General features: G+C 42.9%; 1 protein-coding gene across 1 annotated transcript; it reads left to right on the top strand.

Moving 5' to 3' along the window:
* Positions 1-2416: 2416 nt before the first annotated feature.
* On the top strand, positions 2417-19597 carry HAAO (3-hydroxyanthranilate 3,4-dioxygenase). The gene is made up of 10 exons (XM_001382161.5): positions 2417-2573; positions 9270-9348; positions 13150-13233; positions 13918-14024; positions 15650-15739; positions 16830-16873; positions 17367-17512; positions 18398-18466; positions 19147-19229; positions 19425-19597. Exons 1-10 carry the CDS (start codon positions 2494-2496, stop codon positions 19501-19503), a joined length of 861 nt encoding a protein of 286 aa, XP_001382198.4. The 5' UTR covers positions 2417-2493; the 3' UTR covers positions 19504-19597.
* The last annotated feature ends 2413 nt before the right edge of the window (positions 19598-22010 follow it).

A 22010-nucleotide genomic window follows, 5' to 3' on the forward strand; every position in this document is an offset into this window, starting at 1 on the left:
TCCTGGATCATTATATTGCTGAGAGTAGCTAATTCTATCACAGTTGATCATTCCATGATCTTGCTGTCACTGTGTACACTGTTCTTCTGGTTCTAAAGCCGATCGTTTTAAAGATGAAAAAATTGAGGCTTGTGGAAAGAAAGTGATTTGCCCAGTGTCAAATGGGACAAATAAAATTTTAAAATCAGACTCCAGGGCTCAATCTATTATACCACACTTCTACTCAATGGCTTCATACAGGTCCCTCATTTTTGTGGACAAACCAATACACAAACTAATTCATACCAAAGCAAGTAACCCCTTCCAGGAGAATCAACATTTATTTTTAAAAGGAGCTAGACTTCTTTCGGCAGTAAAAAACTGAAAATAATGTAGGTGCCTATCATTTAAGTAACAGCTAAACTAATTGTGTTATATGAACATAATGGAATATTATTTTATAAATTATGAATACTGTATAAAGAATTCAGAGGAGCATGGGAAGATTTAATAAAGGGATGCCATGTGAAGAAAAAGGAACTAGTATAACAATTTACATGACGATTACAATAATATTCATGAATACTATACTAAAGAGCAGCACAATTCAAATTAAATATATTGACCAATTTTGGTTCCACAGGAAATGGCCAGACCTTTGACTTAAATTTGTTTTTATTAAAATCTGTACTTTCAATGACTCTACTGAGTCTGTATTCCAAATAGTTAATTTTAAAAATTAAATTTAAAAAAAAAGGGAAAGGATCTACTTGTCAAAAATTTTTATAGCTGCTCTTTCTGTGGTGGCAAAGAATTGGAAATTGAGGGGATGTCCATCATTTGGGGAATGGCTGAACAAACTGAGGTACATGTTGCTGATGGGATACTAGTGGGCTATAAGAAATGATAAGCAGGTTGATTTCGGAAAAAGCTGGAAAGATTTGCAAGAACTGATGCAGAGTGAAATAAGCAGAACCCGGAGAACATTGTACACAGTAACAGCAACATTGTATGATGATTATCTGAAAATATGGCTACTCTCAGCTATGTAATGATCTGGATAATCCTGAAAGACTTATGCCTGGGAATGCTCTCCACCTCCAGACAAAGAAAGGAATTGTCTTTCACATGAGTGTATTTAAGGTTTTATTTGGGGGTTTGGTTATGGATGAGTTTGCTCTTACAATAATGACCAGTATGGAAGTGGGTTTTGCATGACAATAAAAAATGGGGAAAAAAAGCTATACTTTCTACAACTTAGCTTCTTTTGCAAGGGATCTGATGTCTTCAAGGACCCAGGCTAACCACACTCTAAATCCTTGTTCAGGAAGATAATATATCTTTGCTGGTTATGCCAAAACTTCTGCTCAAATTACTGACACTCTTTCCCCCCTCTCCCAGCAAATACATCCTGGTCCGGTCGTGTGACCATTAGTAGGGGCACCTTGTAGCAGAGGGAGGTTCTTTGTCTCATTGGAAGCCGTTGCCTTTTGCTTCTTCCCCACAAGTAGCTTCTACTCACCCAAATATATGCTGCTGTCCTCAGCAACCCTCTAACCCTTGGAGGTTCCCATCCCTGGAACATCCCTGCTGAAGTTGCCTTCTCTCTCGTTCTCTTTCCAGTTTTGTGGGAGGGAAATCACAACCGGTTGGGAATGGTGCTTCAGTTGCTTCCAGCCACATAGGAGGACTTCACAGTGTTGTTTTCAAAGATTTGATTTCACTTCTCGATTTCTGGGAAGTCATTAGGGGTGTGTCCACAGGCCAGTGTAAACAGGGGAGGGGAATGGGAGAGAAGCGAGGTCTTCTTGGCCCTTTAAGAGGTGCAAGAACATGAGCCTTCCACCTCAAGGCTAGGGCATGGGGAGAGAAAGAAATCACAGTGTCTGGGGGCAAATAAAGGTACCTAAGGTGGGGAGAAGGGGAGGGGAGGAAAGAAGGGTCAGTCTCCGGATGCTATTTTCTTATCTGAGCCCAGGGAGGGAACCAGGGGAATCTTGGTTACAGTTATCTGTGAGTGAGAAGACCAGGACTGAAAAGAGGAGACTGGGGGGGGGGGGGGGGGAAGAGGGGCGTAGCACCAGACCACCTGAAGCCCAGACTGTGGACTGTCCAGCAGAGGAAAGTAACCTACAAGGTCTCTTCCCCCCAGCACATTCTCCCTCCAACCAGAGCCCTCCTTACCCACTCAGAATGCCAAACACCTCCAGGAACATCTCCTCAACCTCCCCTTTCCCCCAAATCCCCAGCTGGCTCAGACCTGCCAGGGGCTGGAGATGGTGGTGTTACATTCCAAAGTAGGTGTTGTGGATTCTAGAGCAAAGGTTCCAGCCCAGAGGAAGATGGGTGCCTGGGGTCTATTCCAGGTCCCCCGGGGAGTAGGTCACCCTTTGAGCCAAAGGATGCTAATTAGCGAGGTGCCCTATGAGCCTAGGGGAGGAGCCACTTCTTGACTGGACTCAGGTCTCCACCAGAATCCCTAGTCAGTCAGCTGCTGCTCTCCCGGGCTTGATCATGGAACTCCCGGTGAATGTGAAGACGTGGATTGAAAAAAACAAATCCTCCTTTCTTCCCCCAGTCTGCAACAAGCTCATGTGAGTCCTTCCTTCCTCCCCTACCCCTCCTCCCCCTGAAAAACAAAAAGATTCTCTTCTTCCTGCAAAGGATCTGTGCTCTAGTGAGATTAGGTCCAGAGACGTCCTTCAATCAGATGTGCCAGAGGTGGAGATGGGCAAGAGATGCAAATGTTACTTGAGCCTGGGGAATCAACCTTCCTCCTTGACAACTGAGCCCAAACCCTGAAGCCTGTACTCCATAGCGGTGGGCAGTCTATAACCAGGAGTGCCACTGTTTGAAGTACCTACCGTTTTAAAGAGCTTTGATTCACTAGCAAGACTAAAGGGGACAGACACTTCTCTCTTGAGGCAGCTGGTCAAATGGCCAGAACAGTCACTGAACCTAAGGAGAGCTAGAGATGAGAGGAAAACCCTTTACTGGAGTAGCCTTAACAAGCTAGGAAGAAAGACAGATGAGAACGGAAAATGAGCCAGTTTGCCCTGAAAGGCATCAACTATCTCTGACTAGATCGTGGCTCTCTCTCCATGCTCCATGACTTCAATTATTTCTGCCTTCTGCATTTTACCTTCCCTCCTTGGTTGATGTTGAAGTTTGGGGTTTGGGGGTTTTTGAGCAAGAGAATCCACTTTTTCTTGGGGGGTTTTCATACTTTTCTCTCTTCCTCTCAATCTGGACCTTTCATATCTATTAATACAACTTCCCTCTTTCCCGTGAAAGTCCTCTCTGCACACTAGAGGAACACCATTATGCTGTTTTTCTTCCTACCACAAATCCTTCTCTCACTCCTTCATGGGCTCACCTTCCTCCTCTCAGCTATTAGATGTGAATGTTTCCCAAAGGTCTGTCCTCAACCCTTGACCTTCCTCTTACCGTACTCTCTCCAGTGGGGAGTTCCCTTTTATTTTTTAACCAGACCTGTGATTTCATTGGTGGAGACCACTACCGTTGGGGAAACTCCCCCCATCAGTGTTGATTCAAAATTACTTTCCAATTTCTAGTCTTAGAGGCATTGGGTGGGTCGGAGAGGGTTTTTGTCCATACCCTGCCAAGCAGATCTAGAGGATCAAGACACTTTAGACAGCTGGTAAAGCTTCTTGCTTTATTGAGATACAGCTCAAATTATGTTCTTCTGCATGAAGTCTTCTTTTAAACTATGTTGTAGTTAATATAGCTATATCTATTTATTTGTATTCACTTTATAGTTATGCTATGATTTTTATGTATTTTAAACCCTCACCTTCTTCTAGAATCAATACTATATATTGGTTCTAAGGCAGAAGAATAGTAAGGGCTAGGCAATGCAGGGGAGTAAAAGGCTTACCCAGGGTCACAAAGCTAAGAAGTGTCTGAGATCGGATTTGAACCCAGGACCTCCCATCTCCAGGCTTGGGTCTCTATCCACAGAGCCACCTAGCCACCCAGTTGTATATTTTTTTTATATGTACTCATCTTTTCCATTAGAATGTAAGCACCCTGTGAGCAGGGACTGTTTCATACTTTGTACTTGCATCCCTAGCATGGTGCCCAGCATATAATGAATAAATACTTGTTGATCGATTGGTTGGTTGGCAGCAGTAAAAGAGAAGAATCGTTGAATCTGATAGCTCTGAAGAATGCTGACTTGTGAGAAGAAAATGAAGCATTTTTAAAGTGATCAGGGGTTCAGCAGAGAATGCTGAACTTTATGGTGACAGAGTCTCTTTACCTCTATGTCCATCAGCCCTTCTGCCTCACCCTTTGGTCTCTCATCCCTAATCCAGTCCCCAGAGAGCTCCCAACTAGCACTGCTATACACTGGTTTCTCCCTGTCTGAAAAGTAACAACAAGAAAGATAGCCATTTCCTTACCAGGGGTGTGCAGGGGCCAGCAATTCTAGATTCTCCCTTCATCCTCTGTTCTTTTTTCTTTAGGGGAGATTGTGGTTTGGGGGGGGGCGACTTGGTAAGCACCATAACTATGGGCTTCTTCATGCCATGCTATAAGATGAAGACTGAGATTCCAAAGCTCTGAACTCCTTCCTGGCCTATCTGTCCCCTGTCTGGGGTGGAGAGAAACTAGTAAAGGGCTCCCCAATCCTGAGCTGATTTCTTTTTCCCAAGTGACTCACTATCACAAGGAGGAGTAACATCCTTTAGTGGAACCCCACATTCCACTCCCCTGAATAGCTCCTTCCCCTTCTCCCCCAACCCCAGACTTACTTGCTTCAGGAAAGACGTGACTAGAGGCATCTCATCTAACCTACATACATAAATAACAAACAAATGTTACACCCCAGTGGTTACACACAAATTCTCTTTCAATTTCTCTTCCTCTCAGTTTGGACTTTTTGCTTCTATTAATATAACTTCCTTCTTTCTCGTGAAACTTCCCCCTCTCCACTAGAGAAATTTGATTATCCTGTTTTTCCTCCTATTGCCAATCCTTCTTTGAATCATCTTCTTCTCATTTGCTAGATATGAACATTTCCCAAAGTTCTGTCCTCAACCTTTGACCTTCCTCTTTTTACCTTTCTCCAGTGGTAAGTTTACTTTTATTTTTTTAACCAGACCTGGGATTTCATTGGTGAACAGAATCACTGTTGGGGAAACTCCCTCTACAAACAGTGATCAGTAATTGTTTTGCAATTTCTAGTCAGAGGATTTCCTTGGGGACATTGAGAGATTACGTTATTTGTCCAGCTCCCATTACCAATATGAGTTAAAAAAAGGACTGAACCCAAGACTCTGTTATGAGCTCTCCATCCAGTCTGTCATGCTGCCTCTTAATCTTATCCTTTTTCATTTGCTCTTCTTCTATGAGGTGACTTCCTAACTAGAACTCCCAACACTGGCAGTCCTTCCTTCCTTCCTTCCTTCCTTCCTTCCTTCCTTCCTTCCTTCCTTCCTTCCTTCCTTCCTTCCTTCCTTCCTTCCTTCCTTCCTTCCTTCCTTCCTTCCTTCCTTCCTTTTTCCTTCCTTTCTTCCTTCCTTCCTTCCTTCCTTCCTTCCTTTTTCCTTCCTTCCTTCCTTCCTTCTTTCTTAAAACTGGGTCTCCCTCTCTTGCCCAGGCTGAAAATGCATTGACCATTCATCAGCCTGATCCCACTGCTGATCAACACTGAAGCTTTGCAAAGCCTGCTCCATTTCTTACACAGACTGATTCATCCTTCCTTAGGCAATCTGGTGGTCCCTAGATTCTGGAGTCTCATTAGATGAATGGCAGACTTAATGCAGACACCCAAATGGTTTAATTCTACTGTTACTCAGACAAGTGATCTACTAACCTCAGCCTCTACCAGTAGCAGGAACTAAAATTGCAGACTATCATGACCAACCTGAACTTTTTCAAGCTCCAGAGTCACAACTCCAAAAGCCTGATCGATTTTCCATTTGGATGGTACCAATGACACCTCCTTAGTGTTTCAACTTTTTTCCTCTGCCCCCTAAATTCCTACTTCTAACTGCCCTATTTCTGTTATTTCCCCTGTGTCACAGATCTCAAACCTTGGAGGTATATTTTGGGTTTTTGCCTCTTTTCCACAGCAATCCATTTCTTTAAAGTTTCTCTCACTACTCTGCTTCTTGCTCCTCCTCATCTAATTCATAGGATTTAGATTTTGAAGGAACATTGAAGGTCATTTAGTCCTACCCTTTCACTTTATAGACGAGAAAATTGAGGATCAGAGAAGTTAAGGAACTTGTCCTATATCTAACAGGTAATAAGAATAAAGTGAGAGTTAGAACCTGGGTCACTTGATTCCCATTCCAATGTTCTTTCCATTACATTATACTACCCTCTAATAAAAGCCTTATCTACCTCTACTCTCTTCCATGCTTTCATAGCAATCAACCACCTATCAAATCTGGACCCTACTACTCACTGGAGTTGATGGGGAATCCTACCATAAGAGGTCCTTACCTGTTCTTAAGAGGTAGAAAGAGATATGAGAATTTCAAGAAAGAAATTCCTAGGCAAAACACAGAATGGATTTTCTCGTAGAAATAATGTTATAAAAGCTGGTTTTCTTTAGTGCTATGTGGCTTAATTGCATTTGGGGTTAGTGGGCTTTGGCTAGCTCTCTGCCTTTTCTGAGCATTGTTTTTATAGGATGGTGAGCTCTCAGTTCCCAAACTGCTTACACATGAAGTTTTGAACCCACTTAGCCTGGTGTGCCTTCTCTTCAATGTGGGCACAAAGTACAGCCCTTCTGAGCAAGGTGCAGACTAGGACTGGTTGAATGAAACAGAATGGATGTTTACAAAGTACATGGGAGCTTTGGCTCAGAAACAGTGATACCATTGCTAGGAATATTTGCATTCCTCCAGCAGAAAAGAGTGAAAAGTAGCTAGGCTCAGGTTGTTGGGGAGGAATGGGGTAATTAGATGGTTTGAGTGGATGTTATAGGAGAAGGCACCTGAGTGTGTAGGGAAAACTAATAGATGGACCATTCACCTGGAAATCTTGCCTTTTGTTCCCTCTTTTCTGCCATTTTACTTTCTTTTATGAATTTAACAGACACAAAGTAAAATTAGCATTTCCAGATAGATAGATAGATAGACAGATAGATAAATGATAGATGGATAGATAGGTGGATGGATACATAGATGGATGGATAGATGGATGGATGGATGGATGGATGGATGGATAGATGAATAGATAGATGGATGAATAGATGGATGGATACATAGATGGAGGAATGGATAGATGGATGGATAGATGGATAGATGGATAGACAGATAGAAGGATGGATAGACAGATGGAAAGATAGACAGATAGATACATAGATACATGGATACATAGATACATAGTCGAATAGAAAGAATTGAACTAAAATTGTGAATCTATTATGAAGAGCTTGCTTTGTATATAATAAATTTGCCATGTGATTTTTCAAAAACGACCTGTTTGTCTGTTATTCCTTCTGGCTTTCCTTCTGTTCTCATTTGAAGGTTAAGGGGAAGAACCCTTTTGCTGAAAAGAAAATTCTTTGTTTTGGCTTTTGTCAGAACTCAGGACAAAGAGAAATTAAAAGGAGTTTACTTAATTAAAAAGGCACTGTTGAAAGCTGATCACTGGAGGTCAGGAAGGACTTCACGTTGGATCCCAGGTTTTAAATAACTTTTATAACAAAATAAAGACAATTTTAATAAGTCCAGTTCAGTACAAGGGGATGGGCCATTGCATCTCAGTTCCTCCCCAAGACAGCAAGTATGTGACAATTTTCCATGTACAACTAGGTAGATATGTGACTTGGTATGTGACAAATAGCCATTAATACAAAGCTACAGACTGGGTAGCACCACTCCCAACACTGACTGACAAGCAGAGTTGGGAACAATAGATTATTAAGACAGCCTAACTTTCCATTCTATTGCAGTCTCCTCCTTACTACCTCCCTTTAATTTAAGCAAATAAATAAAACACTTATAACAAATATGCAATTAAGCAACATAAATTTCCACATTGGCCATGTACAAAAATGTATGTCTCTTTCTGCACTTCGAGTTCATTATCTCTGTCCAAGGTGGGTGGCATAATTCCTCTTGAGTCCACTGAAATTGTGGTTGATCATTAAAGTTCTTAAATCTTTCATAGTTGTTTTGTTTATAATGATGTATAAATTGTCTTGCTGGTTCTGCTCACTTCTCTCTGCATAGTCTCCCCAGATTTCTCTGAAGTCTTTCCCTTTATAATTTCTTATGATAGGATAATATCCCATTACATTCATGTTTTAATCTGCTTAGTAGTTCTCCAAATGATTGACACTCCCTTAAGTTTCCATTTCTTTGCCACTACAAAAAGACCTAATATAAACATTTGTGTATATAGACGTCTTTTCCCCTTTTCTTTGATCTCTGATCTATCAACCTAGTAGTGTTATCTCTAGGTCAGAAGGTATGCACAGTTTAGTGATATGGGGTACATAGTTTCAAATGGTTTCCCAGAAGCCTTTTCATCTATCAACCAAGAGTCAACTTGGTCCATCTATAGTTTTTTCATCTCAGTTCTGCCACATTGGATTTTGTAACCTTGGGGAAGTCAGTTTACCCCATCTGTGTCCTCTGTAAAAATTAAAAGCATAAGGTTGGATTCCAAGATTCATTCTAGCACTAATATTTCAGACTTTTTGAAATCATGGGACCAGGTTTAGTGTATGGAATTAAATTCTCTGTAATCTCTCAAATTGCACTATTAGCAAAAAAATCATTCTGCTCCTCTTTGCCAAGTGGTTTTGTAGAGAGAGCAAAGGCTCCTGATCTTTTCCCAGTAAGTATAATAAGTAAATACGCTTTTTAATAAGTAACTAAACTGGGTCCAAGCCTTAATGGGTTTCTCTAGTCAGCCCACAGTCTAACTTCCTTATTGGAGTGGGATGGTGTAGAAAAGAGAAGGTAAGACAACTAGACATTGAACTTTAAACTGGAAGACAGTCACAGATGTTTACACAGACACTGACAAAATAGGTCATACACTTAGAAGGAAGTAAAAAATGAAGCTAAAAATTACCAATAAAACAGAAGAAAGACTATTGTCTTGAAAGGTCTGTGATATGGAATGTGATTGAGAAATTCTATTTTTGAGATTTTATTTTTACATCATTTTAAATAAAGCCAGTTGTAAATATTCTTTTCTAAAGTTTATGGAGACTCCCCTTCCCAATGCCATTTTGGGGGTTATCCTCTAACCTTCATTTCTCAGGCTCTGTACTCATTACCTCTATATGTTCTTTGCAGGCATCAGTCCCAACTTAAAGTCATGTTTGTCGGAGGCCCAAACCAAAGAAAAGATTACCACATTGAGGAGGGAGAAGAGGTATGAGCCCTGGAGAAGGGTGGGATGTCTCCTATGTTTTGAGCAGAGAGGAAGGGCTTGAATATTCACCCAACTCTTTCCATACTGGACAAGTGTACAATTTACAAAATTGTGGGATTGGTAAGAGAAGTGGATATAAAAGGGGATGATGTGGTAAACATATCAGAAGGAAGTAATTATTACTGAATATCCTGGGGAAAATTCTCTCTTCCCCACTGATTCCAGGTCCGATAATCTATAGAGCCCAACTGCCAACAAATATTAGCTTTTCCTGTGACTGTGGGTAGGCATGTGGAAAAATCAATGTTTGGTGCAAATCTAAAAAGGACAGTATCTTCCCCAAATTAAGATGGTTGGCCCTTTACCACTCCAGATCCTTGGTAAGTCTCTTAACATCCTTGAACTTCATTCGTGTAAAAGGAGATCTCCTATTCAGAGTTAGAAGGTACTTTAAAGTCATCAATTTTATTTTTCACATTTTACATATAAGGAAACAAACGTTGAGAGCGTACGTTACCTGGGAGAGGTAACTAGATGGGACAGTGGATAGAGTTTCTGGAGTCAGGAAGTCTTGAGTTTAAATCCAGCCTCAGGTATTTACTAGTTATATGACCCTGACCAAGACACTTAACCTCTGTCTGCCTCTGTTTCTTCATCTGTAAAAGGAGGATAATAGCAGTTATTTTTCAAGGTTGTTGTGAAGATCCAAAGAAATAATAAGTGAAAAATACTTTGCTACTCTTTTTTAATATTTTTCATTTATTACCAATGACATACTATAATAAATTTCTACACAACTGTGCCCAAATTATATGATCAAACTCATCTCCCTCCCTCCCTGCTCATCCCCCTCCTAGTGCTGCCAGGCAACTCAATCTAGGTTATACATGTATTTTCCTGTATAACATATTTCCAGATTGTTCATTTTTGTGAGTAATCTTATAAAACCAAAACTTCAAAACAGCAACTCAAATAAACAATTGAAAAATAATATGCTTTTATCTTTATTCTGACTCCACCAGTTCTTTCTCTGGAGGTGGATAGTATTGTTTGTCATAAGTCTTTCAGAACTGTCCTGGATCATTGTATTGCCAATAATAGCTAAATCTATCACAGTTGATCATTCCACAGTAGCACTGTTACTATGTACAATGTTTTCCTGGTTCTGCTTATTTCACTCTGCATCAGTTCATGGAGTCTTTCCAGCTCTTTCTGAAATCATCCTGCTCATCATTCCTTATAGCACAATGGTGTTCCATCACCATCATATACCACAATTTGCTCAGCCATTCCCTACTTGAGGGACATCCCTTTAGTTTCCAATTCTTTGCCACCACAAAAAAGCAGCTATAAATATATATATATATATATGCATATATATATATATTATTTTTTTTTAAAGTAGATCCTTCCCCCATTCTTTTTTAAAAAAGCTCTCCAGGATACAGTTCTAGTGGTGGTATTACTGGATCAAAGGGTATGCATTGTTATATTGTTTAAAGTACTATATAAATGCTAATTATCTTTTATTAATTTCCCCAAAGACTCCCATGTTCCATCCCAGAACCTTCCCACCTCTCCAAAGAAAGAAACATGTTTCCATCTTTTCTCTAGGTCCAAGCTTGGTCCCAACATTCAGTTTTATTTTGTAATTCTTTACATTTACATGGTGATAAGTTGCCATGTATATATGGCTTTCCTGAGTGTTTTTATGTTTTTCACATCTTTTTATAAAATAAGAAGTAAGGGAAATCTACATTTCTTATTTCTCTGAATTCCTCATAGCTAGTTCTTTTAACACAATGATATTGTATTACATTAATGCACCAGAATTTGTTTAGCCATTCCCCCAATGATGAGCATCTCCTTTATTTCCAGCTCTTTGCTACAACAAATAAAAAAATGCTCATGCATTTTCATGCATAAAGGTAAATGGGTTAAGGAATGGCCACCATTGGCTTTAGACGTCTTCAGGCTTTTTCTGTCTTTGTGGATAAATCTTTCTCAATATCTACTTGTCTCCGTCTCAGTCAGCCTCTATTTATTTTCTCTCTTTCCTCTCCCCGTGTAGATGTGTGTGTAGATAGCTCTGGTTTTATTGATTCATGTATGTCTTTTTGAGTCTTTTTGTTTCTCCTTTGTGTATATTTGTTCTTTCTCTGTGTGTCTGTGTGTCTGTCTTTCTCTGTCTCTCTGACTCTTTCTATTTCTTTCTCAGTTTTTCTCTCTGGCTCCTCTCCCTCAGATGGACTTGCTATCTCTGTTCTTGACTCACTTTCCTCCTCAGGACACACTAACATCCAGTTTTAAATCTAGTACTCACGTGCTAATTATCCACCTGCCTCCCCCCAATCCTAACCCTCCTTCCAAAGTCCACTATGTTTCCAGAACCCTCTGAATGCACAACATAAGAGAGAAGCTGCCTAGAACCTTGGCCTAGCTCCCTGGATTGATCAGGAAAAGCAGCAAATGAGGGAAAGGCTTTTGGAGGGAATCTGTCATTTAGAACCAAAACATCACAGAGAATTAGAATAATTACTGCCCCACAGTTGCCTCAAAATAACTACTAGCGGGGGCTCTGCATGTAAACGCTCATATCTCACTGGATCCAATAATCCTAAGAAGTAATACTATCATTATCTCCCTTTTACAGATGAGGAAACTGAGGCAGACAGAAGTAAAGTGACTTGCTTAGGGTCACACATCAAGTAAATGTCTAAGGCTGGTTTTGAACTCATGTCTTCCTGACTCCAGAAGCTCTATCCATTGCACTATCTAGGAAGATAAATGTGAAGACATACATATAAGCAGAATTAGTGGAACCCTTGAGTATAGTAAATCCTGGCAACAAGAGCAAAAATAGCTAAATGGTACAGTGGTTAGCATTTGGAACTTGGATTTAGAAAGACCTGAGTTCAAATACTGCATTGGACATTTACTAGAAGTGTGTTCTTGGTCCTCTTAGTTTCCAATTTGTAAACAATGGTGCTATATAAATGCTAACTATTCTTGTCATGGTGGTCTTTAGACATTTTGACATTTTGTTTTACCCTGTATTTCTTTCTGAAATCAATTTTTTTTTTTTGGTGGAGGAGGTGCAATAGTGTTAACTGTCATTTTAGGTTGATTTCAGTAAACACTATTAATTGGAGAAAGCCATGACTGGAATAAAGTGCTTGGAGAACAGCTACTCTCCCCTTCCTATAGTGATGGAAGAAAACTCACACCCCAAAGCTCCCCAATAGTTAGCCCTCTAGCCTATGTCTGTTACCACCCAGCTGGTTCTCTTTTCTGAAGCTTCTTCCATCCAGTCACTACATCCTCAAGAAAATTTCTCATCCAGTCCCCTTCCAACACACAAGAATCCCTCAAAGTTCACCAAAGTCATTAGTTTACATTCATGTAGAGTTTTCCTCATACTTCCTGGGTAATATAACGATCCCCATTTTACAGATAAAGAAACTGAGGCTCACAGAGGTCAAACGACTTACCCAAAGTCACCAGTGGGAGACTTGGGACTCAAACACAGGTCTTCTGACTCCTAATCCACTGGTTCTTCCATTAGACCACACTGCCTCCTTCTTGGGTGAGGGTCTATTTGTTATACAACTGTGGTTTATCCACAGGCAGGGGCAGCTCCTAAGCCATTTATAAACCCCACCAGGACCCTAGGGGAATTCATGGTTATTTATGGTAATTCCATCAGCCCTGGACAGAAATGAGGTTCTGATATCTCAAGGCATTCTAGATACTCAAGATAATCTTATTGGAGAAGGTTTAAGTCACTCCTTCTTGCCATAGATCTTTTACCAGCTTGAAGGCCACATGGTTCTTGGGATCCTGGAGAAAGGCCAACGCAGAGATGTGCTCATCCGCCAGGGGGAGGTGAGTGAAGGAAGGGGTCATGGGGCTGGGTAGCTCTGCCCATTGAGCACCTTGGGAAGAACAGGGAGGGAAAGGTCTGGGGAAGACCCTTGGGAATAGATCTTTCAGGTCCAACTCTAGAAGAAGGAGCATGAGGATCAACCTAGGAAGGGTAGAAGGTCTAGGCAAGGAGGAAAGGACTGAAGCCTCAAGGAGGCTCCCTCCCCCTCCTTGGACTCTTCAAGCTGAGGTTGGATGACTTGGCAGGTGTGGGGTGGGGGTAGGGGGGCTTTGGGTATGGACTGGATGACCCGGCCATTGAGAAGTTGTCAAATTCTGTGATTCTGTGACTGGGACACTTTCAGGACTGATCATCATCTTGCCATCACTAGAGGGCCCCATCTGTCCACATCATACCTAGTTCCTTGGATTCTCTACCATCACTTCTGGCTTCTGGCTCCCCTTTGGCTGGTACATAGACATGAATCTCTTGGTCCATAGCCCTTTTGTGAGTGGCCTTAGGTTTTTCCCTCTTCTTCAAGGTGAAATGTGACTGGCCAAAAAAAGATTAATCCATGGTGGGTAGTTACCATTCTGCCAACTTCTTTCCCCTCTTCCCCAGCTGAGCAGTTATGGTGCTGGAAGCCCCACCTGATGTCACTGTCCTTACTGACGATCAAAACCTCTTTCATGTCTTACCTCCAGATATTCCTCCTGCCAGCTGGCATCCCCCACTCACCACAAAGGTTTGCCAACACTGTGGGGCTGGTGGTAGAGCGAGAAAGACTGAAGACAGAGACCGATGGGCTCAGGTGCCTGCCTTCTACCTCCTTTGGGTTTTAGGGCACAGGCTTCCATGCTAGGGATAACATGGGGACACTTGTCCAAGGGGCTGAGTCACCGTAGCACTGCTTAGTCACTGGCTGAGAAGGGACCAACTACATGAGAAAATGGCTCAATTTTAACCCAAGGGGAAAGTCTGCTGGCTGAGAAGGGACCAACTACAGTGAGAAAATGGCTCAAATTTTACCCAAGGGGAAAGTTTTCTGGCTGAGAAGAGACCAACTACAGTGAGAAAATGGCTCAAATTTAACCCAAGGGGAAAGTCTTCTGACTGGTAAACATGTTGGGAAGTCAGGGGAGGTTATAGAATCTAAAATCCCTTATTTAATAGCAGGGCGGGTCAGAGGTGGGTTAATAAATGTGCACCACTGAACTGAATAATAACAATAACAATGATCGAATAATAATAACAAATAGCTAGCATTTATGTAGCACTTTATGGTTTGCAAAGTACTTTATAGATAGGGTCTCGTTTGTATGATCTATGGGAGGGAGATGGGATCTATGGGAGGGTGAGTCCAGTGACCTCCTAAATTGCTGCCCAAGCCTGAAAACCCTCTGCCTTGGGCAGTAATAGTGGTGTCTCTCTCAATAGTCATGTACAGTCCAAATACAGTACTTTGGGGCTCTGAACAAGGGAGTAGAACAGAATGACAGAGGGCAGGGCTAGAAGCAAGCTTAGAAACCAACTAGCTCAAACCTCTTTTTATCCTGAATATGTCTCTATAGCCACTGAGGCAGGTTCATTTGCTTTGGGCTGAAGAACTGAGCTCAGAGTCATCCTTGCCATCTTTCTAAGGCAGGGGTTCTTGACCTTTTCTGCAAAATGGCTCGTTTGGCCAGGCTATGGATCTCTTTTCATAATCCCGCTTTAACATACATAAAATAGAATGCAGAGGATCATCAAGGAAAATGAAGGTTAATGAAAATATGGACAGATTTTTTTTCCCTCATCCACGTTCACAGAAATCCATCCTGGACTTCTTGGGGGTCTGATGACATGAAATTCTAACAGCAATAGGTTACAAAAGGGAGAAAGGGTGGAGAAGCAAAACTGGCCCACCCCTTCTTCCCCATCCTCTTTTTTTCCTTTAGTTTAATGTCCCATTTCTCCCTCCACCCATACCCCAGAAGTTAAGAGAGGGACTATGAACTCTACTTAGGGAACTTGGGACTGGAGGAGTCTTTCTAAAATCTGTGTCCTGACCCTCCTCCCAAGCAAGGAGATGGGGAGTAAAAGGATAACCTATATAGGAGGGAGAGGAGAATAGACCCACCTTCAAGAAAGATAGTGGTCATAAAGAAGCAGGGCTAGGGTACTTTGGGGGGACTATGGCCTAGGGAATAGGGAAACCCAAGACACAGGGTGCAATGGGATGGGTCCTCCTTTATACCCTGACTCCCATCTCTAGGATGATCTTGTGCAGGAAGCTGAGAGGTAAGGGGAGGAGGGAGTTAGAGGCGGAGGTGGAGAGTGAACATCGCCATGCCTCCAGATTAGGGCCCAAGGGAGACAATCAAAAGGCATGTCCCCAGGATACCTGTCCCTTCCCTCCCATATGGATAGGTTGACATGTATCACCCCCCTCTGCAGGTACTATGTGGGAGATACAACAAACGTCCTTTTTGAGAAGTGGTTCTACTGTGAGGATCTTGGCACACAACTAGCACCAATCATCCAGGAGTAAGTAAGAGAGACAGACAGACAGACAGACAGGCAGAGACAGAGACAGAGAGACAGAGACGGGGGGGGGGGGAGGGAAGGAAAGAATAAAGAAGAGAGAAAGAGGGGGGGAGGAAAGAAGAAAGAAGAGAGAGGGAGAGAGGGGAAGGAAAGAAGAAAGGAGAGACAGACAGACAGAGACAGAGACAGAGACAGAGACAGAGACAGAGAGGGGGGAGGGAGGGGGAAGGAAAGAAGAAAGAAGAGACAGAGAGAGAGACAGAGAGAGAGAGAGAGACAGAGACAGAGACAGAGAGACAGAGACAGAGAGAGAGAGAGATGAGGGTGGAGAGGAGAGGATTTGGCACTTGATGCTCCAATATTCTGAGGGTGCCAGGATCACAGATCATAGCATCATTGGCTTAAAGCTGGAATGTCATCGAGTCCTTCATGTTCATTTGGTGCAGCCTTCCTCAGGAGAAAGCCTTGACCCAGAGAGGTTCTGTATGACTTGCTAAAGCTTTTGCTTTAGGGCAGAGGTGGGATTAGAAGCTAAATCTTCTGATTCCAAATCCAATACTCTTTCCACTTCATCAGTTGCCTTTCAATATCAATCTCCCTCTCTCTCCTCTGCCTCATCCCTGGTTTAGCTCAAGGATGATAGTGTTGGCCCCAGAGCTGTGCCCAAGAACTTAGAATCAGTTTCTTTGCTGGGAAACAGGGACCAGGTTTTGGAAGGTTAAATGGAAAGATCAGTTTCTTTACTCAGGACCATTTTTCCTTATTCCCCATAATTCCTATGAGACAGGATATGGTAGGTCTAGAGGAGGAGAGAGTTGGAGAATCTAAGGGGGGATGGTAGGAATGAGAGTAGAGAATGATTGTAGGGGAATATGAAGGGATTCCCACATGGCTTGGGGTAGATACCCATGAGACTGCATGGAGCTTAATGCCTCATCTCTGTGTCTTCTCAGTTTCTCATGCATGGACATAGTTGGATAATATGTATGTGATGGCAGAGAATAGGAAAAGCACCAGTGACAAGGTGGGGGTGGAGATGAACACAAATACTTTTGGGTTGGTCTCTCACATGTCATGTTTTTACCTTCAGGTTTTTCAATTCTGAGCAGTACAAGACAGGAAAACCTTGCCCAGGTGAGGAAATTCTAAGTGATCTTTCTGCATAGGGAGAAATGGGGTGGGGGCAGGATGCATGTTCTGGGTGCTGAGCCTTAGGTGGAGCATCATCTCTTTCCCTGAAGGTTCTCATTTTTGTCTTCTTTTAAAGCCTACATGAGGTGTCAGTAACCCCAGAGAGTTCTCACCTTCATCCCTCTAGAATGCCTGAAATTCCCCCATTAGGCATTAATTGCTTTGATGGTGGAAAGTTTTTCAGTTTCCAGATGCCTCTGAGAGAAGGCACACTTTAAGTCATTAACCCCACCAAAGAGGAATCAGCATGGTTGTTGAACACAGGGCATATGGGAATGGAATCTTCCTTCTACTTCCTCCTCACCTTGATCTCTCTCTGTGACTCATGTCAGAAACCTTGGCCATCACGTCTCAGGGCTCCTCGGGTAATGCTGAGTGGTCAGGGGGTTTGGTGGATGCTCCTGTGGGGGCACTGACTCATTGGTTTGGCTTATAGACCAGCTGCTCAAAGAGCCCCCCTTCCCACTGAGCACAAGGACTGTCATGGAGCCACTGTCCCTTCAGGGATGGTTGGATACCCACCGGAGGGAACTGAAGGCAGGGAGCACCCTCAGCATGTTTGGAGACACATATGAAACAGAGGTAAGGAGCTCATGACCTTCTTTAGGAAAGCCCTGGTAGAGGAGCTAAGCTAGTGTGAATGCATACTTATGTGCCTGTGATTATGAGTAGATGTGTAGATGTATACATGTGAATAGAGCTGGGTGTCTTTGGGTGGATTTTTTGTCAAGGGGGAGGTGAAAACATTTCCATGAAAAGCACATGTCCGAAGTTCCTCTCTATAGCAGAAAGTAGATGGAGAGGAGTTGTTTGGAAGTTACAGGAATGAGTTGATTTGGTAAAGAGCTTGGCTTCTTCTAGGACAGTGATGGTGAACCTTTTAGAGACAGAGTACCGGGTCCCCCTCCCACTGAGTGCCAGGTGTGCCCTGGCCCCCTCTTTACCTCACCCAGTGGAGGGAGGAAGCGCTCTTGTTGGCCTCTTGGGCAGAGGGGTGAGTGAAGTGAGGAATGTCTTCTATGAGTGTAGAGAGGGGGAGGGGAGCATCCCCAGTGCTCTGTTCCTCTCCAGTTCTGCCGCCTATGAGCCACCCACCTTACCCCCTGTGTACTTCCATTGGGCTGCTGGGCAGAGGGGCAGGGGATGCCAAAAAATGTCATCAGTCACATGGAGAGAGGGAAGGAATCAACTCCACTCAAGTCCCTCTGCCTTTTTAGTGATAAACTGGGCTGGGCTGGGGAGGGGGGGCAGCCAAGTGCCCACAGAGAGCTCTCTGCATGCCATGCCACTTTTGGCACCTGTGCCAAAAGTTCACCATCACTATTCTAGGAACTCCTTAATGTGAGCTGTGTACCTCCAAAGTATTAAGACTGGAAACTGGAATGTGTCTTAGAAGAATAACTTTTTTTTTGGTGCTAATAAGTTAGAATCCAGTGGGGATCTTTGTGTTCTCCTCCTCCCCAACAGGTAAAAGTCTGTGGATCTGGCAGCAGCAAAGGCCCTAAGCTGAATGTTGATTTGTGGCTTTGGCAGCTGGTAAGATTCCGAAGATGAGGCTGATAGGATTATGGCTGAGAAGTTTAGAGAACTGACTACATGAGGATTTTGAGCTAGTTCTTCAGACTCAAGCCGCTCCCCCCCCCCCAAAAAAAAGGGATTTCCAAAGAATGTTCCTACTCCTTATCTCTACCCTTGGGAAATTACAATCTGAAACAGACATTTGTTCACACTACTGAGTTATGCTCTTAGGGGCTCTCATTCCAAGACAAACACAAATATAGACCTAGATCTGATTCTCAGGGAACCCATTTGGAGAGAGGAGGGAGCGAGAGAGACAGAGACAGACTGACAGAGACAGAGATAGACAGAGATAGACAGACAGAGACAGACAAATGGAGAAACAGAGAGATGGATGGATAGATGGATGGAGAGGATGAGAGAGAGGGGAGAGAGAGAGAGAGAGAGAGAGAGAGAGAGAGAGAGAGAGAGAGAGAGAGAGAGAGAGAGAGAGAGAGAGAGAGAGAGAGAGAGAGAGAGAGAGAGAGAGAGAGAGAGAGAGAGAGATGAACCGGCATATAAATATACTGAAGATAACCCAGGAAACACTAAGTGCAGCCTAATCAGAGTGAGCTCAGTACTGGTGGCCCATTCATTTAGAAATGGCAGGAGTATACTTTTCTGTATCTCATAAGTTCCTCTTGCTTATTCTGACCTAGGAAGGATCCTCAGTGGTGACCATTGAGGGACAGAAACTACATCTGGCTCCCGATGACAGCCTCCTTGTGCCCAAAGGGACCATGTGAGTAACCCTCTCTAGAATGCACCTTGCCCAAGACATTTCCTCCCTGGGAACAATTCTGTCTCTGCCCCTGGAGACCTATCATGTGCCTCCCCATTGGGATCCTTAGTGATTTCTCCCCTTCACCCATCTTCCTCTGAATCCATCCTTGAAGATTGTTGGCATGTGACTCTATATCCCTTTGTGTCTCTGAAGGTATCTCTGGGAGCGAGCTCAGGATTGTGTGGCTTTGGCAGTGACCCAGAATCCAGAGAACAAGAAGCCACTGGGATAAACCCATATAATAATGATATGACCTTGGTGCAACTTTGTTGCTTTTTTGAATAAAATACAACACATTAAAAAGTTATTATCTGCACCAGATAAAACTTGCCATCTTCTTCTTATATGCTGGTTCCTGGCTGTACCCCATTGTGGCTCTTACTGTGTTTTGAGTTCTATTTATGTACCTCTTATCCCCTCAATTTGATAGTAAGCTTCCTAGTACACAACTTGCAGGATGCTCAACATGAAATCAGGAAAGCCTAGGTTCAAATCCTGCCTTAGACACTTAGGAGCTATGTGACTTAACCTCCCTGGACCTCAATTTCCTCATATACAAAATAAAGAGGTGAGATTCTCCATCTAAGACCCCTTCCACCTCTCAATCTCTGTCCCTGTGATCCTGAAGTGCCTGAGATATATTCCAACTATCATAGGATCCCACAGTAGGACTCTTCAGAGGCCACCTAACCTGACCCATAACCTCAAGCGCAGACCTCAAAGTAGTTTTTGAATTGCCAGCTTGGGGCATGAAAGATGTTGCCTCTGCAAGTAGGCTTTGTGAAATGCTGACGACCTGCCCCACCTAGTTCCTGTCCAGTGTTATTAGAATGTCATTCTAGTGCAGTTCTTAGAAGCTGGCGATAAAGAAATGTTAACTGAGCATCTGTGGTTTGTCGTTTCTGGGCTTGTTCTATGGTTGTAAGTCATGGAAGCCTTCAGTCTCCAGAGAATCACTTTACAAACAAGAAGCTACACAGGGGAAAGAACACCAAGGATGTGGCCATATGGCAGGTGAAGGCTCCTTGGCTCCGCTGCTATTCATTCTCTCACTCGATCACTAGAGAATAGAAGGAAGGCCCAGTGCTTTGGGTGAACCTCCGAATGGGTGGCATCTAGATAGCACAGTGGATAGTGCTGGCCTTGGAGTCAGGAAGAATTTAAGTTCAAATCTCAACTCAGGCACTTACTAGCTGTCTGACTCTGAGTAAGTCTCTTAAGTTCTAGGTTTTTTTAATCTGTAAAATTGGAATGATTTTTTTTACTTCTTTATAGAGTTGTTGTAAGGATCAAATGAAATAATGCGTGTTGAGAGTTTTGCGAACTCCAAAGAGCAATGTAAATGCTAGCTATTATTATTCATGAAATTCACCTATTATCATTAAATAAATTCATAAATTCAAAGATCTAAGGCAAGTTATGGAAGAGCAGGAATGCATGGATCATGGTCTTTGGAAGGACTACCTAGGAGATAATAACTCTTTTTGAGTATTAAAATAAGAGTCTTAACATGTAAAACCCAGTGGAATTGCACGTTGGCTATGGGAGGGAGGGAGGGAGGGAGGAGGGGAGGGAAAGAACATGAATCATGTAACCATGGAAAATTTTTTTTAATTAATAAAATTAAATTTAAAAATAAGAGTCTAGTAGCTCACTTTCATATGGCATTTTAGCTTCTGTATCCTCTCATGGGAACCTTGTACAAATCTTCTCTACCTCTGAGAGAGGGAGTCACTCAAAGAAAACTCTTTTGAGTGCCTCATTAAGTTCACGCTATTGTGTCTATCCATGTGTGTCACTGTGAGATGATGGGTACGAACAAAATTTGTTCCAGTGACCTTGCTCAGCTCTCCCAACCTTCCTGCTAGGGGATAGAGGTGGGAAGAAGGGATCTGGCACAAGCACTGAGCCCTGGTTCTTGTCCTGCTTACAGGGACTCAAGGCATCGGGAAGGGGTCCCCAAAGTACGGAGGGGTCACAAGTCAGGAGCCTAGGTTGGCTGAGGATTGTTGGAAGCAGCCACCTTGTACAGTGTGAGGAAAGATGTAGGATAGGAGGAAATTTGGTTCTATCTTTGACAATCATCTTCTACCCTTGGAGGGGTGGGGAGAGAGGCAGATGTTTCCACGACAACCACAGAAAGTCATTTATGGTCACTGGAATAAAAAATCTCTCAGGAATAAAAAAAGGACCTTTGAGGAGTTCCAGTTCATAAGGATCAGAGGAAAGAATACACATATAAGCATTCTCGGGTGTATGACATGTAGAGGAGGTAAATATCACTGAAAAAGTGTTTCTAGGGCCAGTTGGCCAGGTGGCACAGTGGATGGAGTGTTGAACCTGCAATCAGAAAGACATCTTACCAAATTCAAATCTGGCCTCAGACACCTACCAGCCATGTGAATTTGAGGAAGTCACTTCACCCTGTTTGCCTCAGTTTCCTCATCTATAAGATGAACTGGAGAAGGAAATGGCAAACCACTCCAGTATCTTTGCCAAGAAAACTCTAAATGGGGTCATGAAGAGTCAGATAAAATTGAACAACAACAACAGGAGCCCATCAATACACCAAAATCCCACTGCCAATGTGGTGTAAGCTTCTGGACCCAGCCAGTGGGTTGGCCTCTTGCTAACCCAAAGGCTTTGGGAAAAGAGGTCCTCAGCCTATTGTCCCAAGGACACTTATTCCTGCAGAGTTCAGAAGAGCTTTTGGCCACAGGTACCAAGCTGGTTGCCTAG

This window comes from Monodelphis domestica, chromosome 1 (genome assembly GCF_027887165.1).
Source record: "Monodelphis domestica isolate mMonDom1 chromosome 1, mMonDom1.pri, whole genome shotgun sequence".
Taxonomy (NCBI): domain Eukaryota; kingdom Metazoa; phylum Chordata; class Mammalia; order Didelphimorphia; family Didelphidae; genus Monodelphis; species Monodelphis domestica.